The sequence below is a fragment of the Plasmopara halstedii genome (genome assembly GCF_900000015.1).
Source record: "Plasmopara halstedii genome assembly, contig: Scaffold_3156, whole genome shotgun sequence".
Lineage (NCBI taxonomy): Eukaryota > Oomycota > Peronosporomycetes > Peronosporales > Peronosporaceae > Plasmopara > Plasmopara halstedii.
The window spans coordinates 74,885-81,961 of NW_020190059.1; the positions used below are offsets into that span (position 1 = coordinate 74,885).

Consider the following 7,077-nt stretch of genomic DNA (forward strand, 5'->3'; position numbering starts at 1 on the left):
TCCGTGTGAAGCAGATATCGGACCTGCCTTTTAAGTTGAGCTATGATCATAATCTAATGTAGTGAACAATGTATTTTTACTCCAAGACACTGGGATGGTTGAGGTCTTGCATCAGCACGATTGCTGTGACAGTTGCCGCTTGGGACTAGGACCATCCCCTCTATCTTTTACCTTCCCGGGAATAGAGACAGAGTCACCTAGAGCAATGTGCTTCCCATGGCTCATCGCTGTCCCAACTTGGAATCTTGGCCAGTAGCTATACAAGCAGGATCAATATGATGAGCAAAACAATTAACACCGAGTAACTGAGGCGAGCACCCACATCGACGTCGACGTCGTGCTGTGTTTTGGTCACACCAAACAACGTGCTTACCGGAAATCTGCAACATTGATGCTGGCTTTTAGAGCCGTAAAACGGATGATTCGACGTGCATTCTTCGCTTTATATGTGAAGTGAGGTACTCTTCGGCACTTTTACTTGCGCTTAGTAACTGAGGTTTGCTTTTAAGAAATGGTTCATATTTCCCCAACCGTAGCTGTTTCAAGCCTATCCCCCTTTCTTTAAGGGGGCGTGCTGGGTGAAAAGTTCTGTCAGATCAGCTTTGTAGCGCTCGTTATTAAGCTGAAGGCTCACGCGTATTCGCGTGTGAGATAATTTTGAAAGCGCAACGGGCTACTTTGCACGATCAAATCTATTATTCCTTCGTCGCCCGTAGAGACTGTATCGGAAGCCGCTGTGACTCGTCGCTTGCCAATGCTTGCAGACAGGCACGTTGAGCTCTCTGAGCGCTAAATCAAACCAGAATTAATAACTCGGTAAGAGTACCGATAGCACTATGAACAGCGGCGATTGTAGAAATCGTACGCTGCTCATGAGGTTGTATCTGTCTAAGGGTTTTACAAGCCAGTTTTCGCTGAGTGACCTCTGCTTAGAAGAATCTGACCAGGTCCGACTTATTGTAAAGAACTGTATTGCTCATCGCAACAGTTTGCCGAGCTACTTTACACCTTATGAAGCGGAAACAAAGTGCTAAATTCGTGGAGAGGTGAAAAGGAGCGAGCGAAACGACTCGCCCTCGAGGGGAGATTGTAGTAAGGAGAAAGCTTAGCCATAAGTCCTCGTTGAAGGCGCGGGAGCTTCTTCGGGAAATGAAAAGTCATTACGGTTATTTTCATCGATGAACACCTTGGATGCCTCACCCGCCAAAGATCAATCAGGCGCGATGTGCTAATAGTCTACTCAGCCACACTATACTTGGAAGAACATCGCATATCGAATTAAGGACCAGGAATAGACAAAATGCCATGCCGTCAAAATCCTATAACGTCACTTGAAGACTCAAAACATTAACGAGTACCCCTGTCACAAGACACGCGAATGCATTATCAGTACTCGTTTTCATCAATGCCTCCGGTTTTTGTGTACCTTTTTATATCGTCGCGCTCCGTACGTTAATAAACAACGATCCTGGATTTCTCAGGATTTTCCACACCAAGCCCATCTAGTGTGACACACACCCCTGTTACCAGGGAGCTTGATATTGTTAATCGACAACCAGGTTAACTCTCGTGAAGCAAGTCGATCACTGAAGGAAGAAATTTCACTGTCTCCATCCTGTTGAGATACAATATACCCGTCTTTTCCTTAGAAAGCCTCTCTGCATCAACATTTTAAGTGACAAGCTCATTGGTTGACCCGCGCGTGTCGACTTGAACCTTTGCACCTCTCAACTAAGGGAAAAGGGAAAACACAGAGTGCAGGTGTTCAATACTACCACAGAAGTTGCATCTACAGGTATGACGATGCTGCGCAACAGCTTTCTCAGCATGACTACCTCTGGTGCGCTTGCAGAGCTTCTACCACACAAACCTATCCCAGTCCTATCCCAATCTTTGGGACACAGGCCTTGCGGCTCGAAATCAATGCGATCCCCCACGACGTTCAAGGGGACGTGAATAGTCTTGCTGTGAGTCGCACCTATTTGTGGGCCCTCTGTGTAGAAGGTAATTGTTACCGTTTTCGGGTGAGAGTCTGCCGTAATGCCGACAAAAGTTGTCTAAATAATCAAGCGGACTCCGCCGATTCTACCGTGCCTTGTTGTGTGAGCTTGAATTTTGATCGTACAAACAACGCACGGTTAGGCGTAAGTAACAGCCACCACATCTGTTGCTAAACGCTTTTCATACCGGAAGCGCCGAAGTCCTCTTCTACAGAGGCATTGCACCTAAGTACCTATCAAAGACCGCCAGCACAATGCACTGATACTCTGCAAAATCTTCCAACCAAAAGATAGGGTTTCTCGGTCTCTGCCCACCAGAAGGCTTGACGTTAAGTCAAAGCGGCTTCACTCTATTGAGCTATGTGGACTGCGACTTCATGAAATCACTTCTGACCAAGCTCATCGCCAGCATTTTAAGTCGGTCGAAACAAGGAAAGTTTTCATGCACAAGCAAAGTAATAAGGTGCAGCATTCATCGAATTTTGCCCTGTTTGGGGCGACGGAAGGAAAATTTTGTACTAATGAAAAAGATCAGTTCCTACTAGTATCACTCAGGATGAGAGAAATATCAATCGCTTTAAGGTAAACGTAGCGGTGAATATAGCACCAAAAGACAATGTAGATAATCTCAACTCCCGTGCTGTAGCGACCATACAAAAAGTTGCTAACCAAAGGATTATTCAGAAATTGCGCAGAAATAATCATTGATACACTTCAAGCAGTTGGCATTGTGTCACAGCAAATGAGGCTGGAACCAAGTCCGAACGTCATTGATTGTTGTTATATCGCTGTCAATGATAAATGAGATTGACCATTACAACCTCATTAAAATGTAAAGCAAATTGCACATTCAATTCGGCACAAAAAAAATGATTGTTGTGTACTGACATACAAGTACTGTACATGTATATATATATACCTTTTTCCTATTAATATTGCTGAACACATGACGGTAGCTGATGCCGCCATCGATACACCAACGTCTCCAAAGCTAGACCTGGTGCGTCGCAAGCTAGACATGACTGATGCCGAGGATGAAGATAGTGATCCACCTACGGTTCACGAGCTCATGCAAGAGGTCAATCGACTCCAGCACCGTATCGGTGACGACCAAAGCATTTTCGCAGAAGACTGCTCATTAGAGCGCACGCTGCCGCGATACATACCGAAGATGTGTACGACGAGCAAGGCACCTGAACACTTGTTAAGACCTGGCATTTACCCAGGACGAACGATTGCTAGTAATGTCGGCAATATATCGCCTTACAAGAACGTTGGAGCAATGGCACGCAGTGAATTTGGGCTAATGACACCACCTTCTAAACGCCGAGATATCGTGACACCGACAAGGCCCCGCACAGCCCCGCGCCCCACGCGGGTGGCAGCTTTAACACGTGAAAATATTTCGCTGTTGCCCAAGCCGAGAGCACAGATCTACACTGGGTCCGTGTGCGGCTCGCAAATTTCCCGCACAAGCATCCGCACGGATGGTGGTGCTGTTTTTTCGCGATTGTACCAACCAGATTTTTACAAGAACCGTGACGAAAAGTTAAAAAATATGCGCGACCGCCGCGAAAGTCTTGACTGCTCATTCACGCCGCATACTAATCGACGTGGCTCTACTTCGCCCCGAGGATCAATTGGCTCAGGCTCTCAAGCGTCAATGATATCATCCAAGACGGATGTTGTTAATGTGTCGAGTCGTTTGTATGATCCTGATTATGTGCGTAAGCGCAGTGCACGCTTACAGCGCATGCGGCAAGAACGCGAAATGCGTGGATGTACCTTCACGCCCACAATAAATTCAACGACAACCTGCAAGAAACTGTAGCCAAAATTTAACAATGTGTAGCCATGTCAGCAAAGTTATCCATTTCAAATTTGACAGAGATGAGACCGTACGACACAGGTAATGTCACAAATGAACTACTGTATTAATAAAATATACTGCCCTACTTTGTTGCATTTTCAAATACATGCCGACAAAGAAGAAACCATTTAGTGGGAAGGCCAAGAAGCAGCAGGTGCAATAGATGACGTGGTGGATATGGACGGTAATAATACTGACTTTTGCTGCTGGTTGGCTTTTCAATAGCTTCGTGATAAGCGAGCCAAGAGACGAGACGCACCTGACTCGGATGATGATGCTTGCGGCTCGGAGGTGCAAACAGTGCTTCCATTGTCACAACCGGTAGAAATCGTAGTTGTAGCAGCTTCATTGCTTTTGTGTAAGTAGTTTCCATTAATGCATTTTCTGTCTGAGTGATGCAGGCGTTGTCTGGACGAAGAGACCTCCGTACGATACTGCAAAAAGAATCTAAGGCCGCTATCGACGCCAGAAAAAAAGACGCGACGCGCGAGCTCGTGTATGCAAAAGATCGCGGCAGCTCACAATCCATTTATTCTCTAGGCATTCACAAAACAGCTAACCAGCCATGTATCTTGACCAAACCGATTTGGTCACGAGACATGACGCCAGATGATCTGAACGAAGTCGACAATCGGGCCTATCAGGAGTGGATAAACTATCTTGAGCAAGAGACATTAAAGCGTAAGGATGGTGCGCAGCTAAACCTATACGAGAGGAATTTAGAGGTATGGCGCCAACTGTGGCGCGTTGTTGAGCGCTCTTCTGTGCTCGTACACCTCGCCGACGCTCGCTGTCCTTTGCTACATATAAGTGATCAACTTATTGAGCATACTCGAACACAATATTCATCAAAACGAGTGGTGCTTGTACTCACAAAGACCGACTTAGTGGCAAATGAACGTGTTGAGGAATGGTCAGATTACTTGCAAAGAAGATTTGGAAATGATATTCCTGTACTTGCATACAGCCGCGATAACATCGATGAGAGCAACGCGTTGTTGATGCGAACCATCGGTGAAGTAAGCACGCTTATCGATCACAGCAGCCACGATGATAATTGCTCCGAAGTAGAAGTTAAAAATGGAACGCTTACGATCGGATTCGTTGGAGAGCCGAACGTTGGCAAAAGCTCACTACTTAATAGCCTTTTTGGTCGCAAGCTTGTGAGCGTGTCAGCAACTCCTGGTCACACCAAGCACATGCAGACGCACTATTTTGAGCATGTGGAGATGTTGGGTCGAGGTGACAGCTTTTCCTCCCGTGTACTCGTATGCGACTGTCCTGGCGTGGTGTTTCCTCGCTTTAACGTGCCGGTGCTGCTGCAGATTCTGTTTGGTAGCTTTCCAATAGCTCAGACGCGCGAACCGTTTAGTGCTGTGCGATTTATAGCAGAGAATTGTGTGCCTCATCTCCACGAAGTCTACAAGCTTAAGCCTGTGGAGGAAGATAACAACAATTGGAGTCCTTACACGCTGTGTGAGTCTTACGCGCAACTTCGCGGCTTTCGCGTGAAAGGTGGCAAGTTTGACGTGCACCGTGCAGCCAACTTGATACTAAGAGACACACTCAACGGTAGAAAAGTTGTGTTATCCTTTCCTAGGCCAGCGGTGACTTCGCAAGAATGATGAATATAGGCAATAAAATTGCAGTTCTTCTAAACTTGAGTAGAAGAGGCCGGTAATTTTACTTCGAGCGTCTCCATCGATTGCTAGTAAGAATGAATAAAGTTGCTTTTCGCAGCTGAAATTTCAGTAGTATTTCTGCATGTTTCAATAGCGGTGGCTTCGCCAAAAACAGTCGTGCAAGAATTCAACGCAGCAGGGAACATAAATATGGGCCTCGGATGTCTCCTAGACGACAAGAGGAGAAAGCTAGAACTTGGAAGATGTCGGCCTGTGGTTGTGAAGCCAATTGAATGTCCTCATACTCAAAAACATCAGTTTTTTTTGCAACGTGCGATGTCAAAAGATGCTACGATCTGGTTAACATAAATTATTAGCGCGTATCAACTGTCGAATCAGCAAAATTTTTGTCAGATTTAATAGCTGACTGAATGAAGGATGTATTTCGAGTCCGAGTGGAATAAATAGATAACCTACATGTTCGTGGTAATGGATTGACCTCACAAATCACGTATACTTTGTAAGTTGAACCAGCCTTCGCATCATCAATAACGATCAAGCAGCCACTGTGGCGGATACACCACGTCGCTTGATAAAGCTTTACAAAAACATAAATTCCAAGTGAGTGATAGCCCACGGCTGTTGGCCTGAGGTGATTAATGCACCTACCATAAGATCGAGATCTGCAATTTTTTTCTTCAGCACATAACAAACCAAAACACAAGGTACTTAATATTAGAAATAAGGCTACTCATGACATGACGGCATGAGGTAACCAATGCTTATCATCAATTCGTATGCTTTATGGCACGCGAATTGGCGGGGCTGCAATATCGTCCACTTGATTGCAATCCCTTTAAATCAGAGACTTCGTTTCTTTTACTTCGACCTTGATTCAGATTACATTCTTTTAAGTCAACGTATGGTGTTATTAGGGATATTTCTCACGCCCCTGAGTTCGTTCACTTACATTCTCTCCTAGAAAGACTAAAATGACAATGCTCTCTAAACCGGCCGCAATGCTTTTTGTCGTTCCAAATCAAGGTTGATGCTTTGCCTAAATATAAGCCTTCAAAAGGGTGTACAAGCACTATCAAGCCATAGGATGATCGATGAAGTCGATGATTAGAAAAAAACACCATGAGAATATTCTAAGCATGGAAAAATGCGCTGCCTACACATAAAATCGTCTAACAGTAAATATCCTATAATGTTGAAATGTCCGCCCCGCTACTTGGTCACTGATATTTCTGATAACAATGCTACAGCGGCCGGTCCACTCCCAAAATGACTACATTCTAAAAAATTATGAAGGTGCTCAAAGCATGGTATCGTGCTCTCGAGTGCCCCAAGCGATTTTGTCCTCTGCATGGCCAAAAGGCCTCAGTCAGCCTTTTTAAGTGCAAAATATCACATAGGTCCATCGAAGCCATTTGGTGAGTAATTCTCGCGATGCACTGGGGAGTTGAGCATAATAGACCGACCCGGTGGCGTGGGTCGAGTGGTCAATGCTTCTGGACTTAACGCTGGGTAGCGCGGGTTCGAGCCCCTCAGCGGACAAAATCGTAATCGTACCAGACATGCA

The 7,077-nt window shown here is 45.4% G+C and overlaps 2 protein-coding genes across 2 annotated transcripts; both read left to right on the top strand.

Moving 5' to 3' along the window:
• Positions 1–2,946: 2,946 nt before the first annotated feature.
• On the top strand, positions 2,947–3,831 carry PHALS_08123 (uncharacterized protein; the record flags this gene model as incomplete). Its single annotated transcript, XM_024721708.1, has 1 exon — positions 2,947–3,831. The coding sequence occupies one exon, from the start codon at positions 2,947–2,949 to the stop codon at positions 3,829–3,831; it is 885 nt and encodes a 294-aa protein (XP_024586780.1).
• A 145-nt stretch (positions 3,832–3,976) lies between these two features.
• On the top strand, positions 3,977–5,495 carry PHALS_08124 (mmr1 hsr1 gtp binding protein; the record flags this gene model as incomplete). The annotated part of the gene is made up of 3 exons (XM_024721709.1): positions 3,977–4,024; positions 4,096–4,191; positions 4,272–5,495. 3 exons carry the CDS (start codon positions 3,977–3,979, stop codon positions 5,493–5,495), a joined length of 1,368 nt encoding a protein of 455 aa, XP_024586781.1.
• Positions 5,496–7,077: the final 1,582 nt, after the last annotated feature.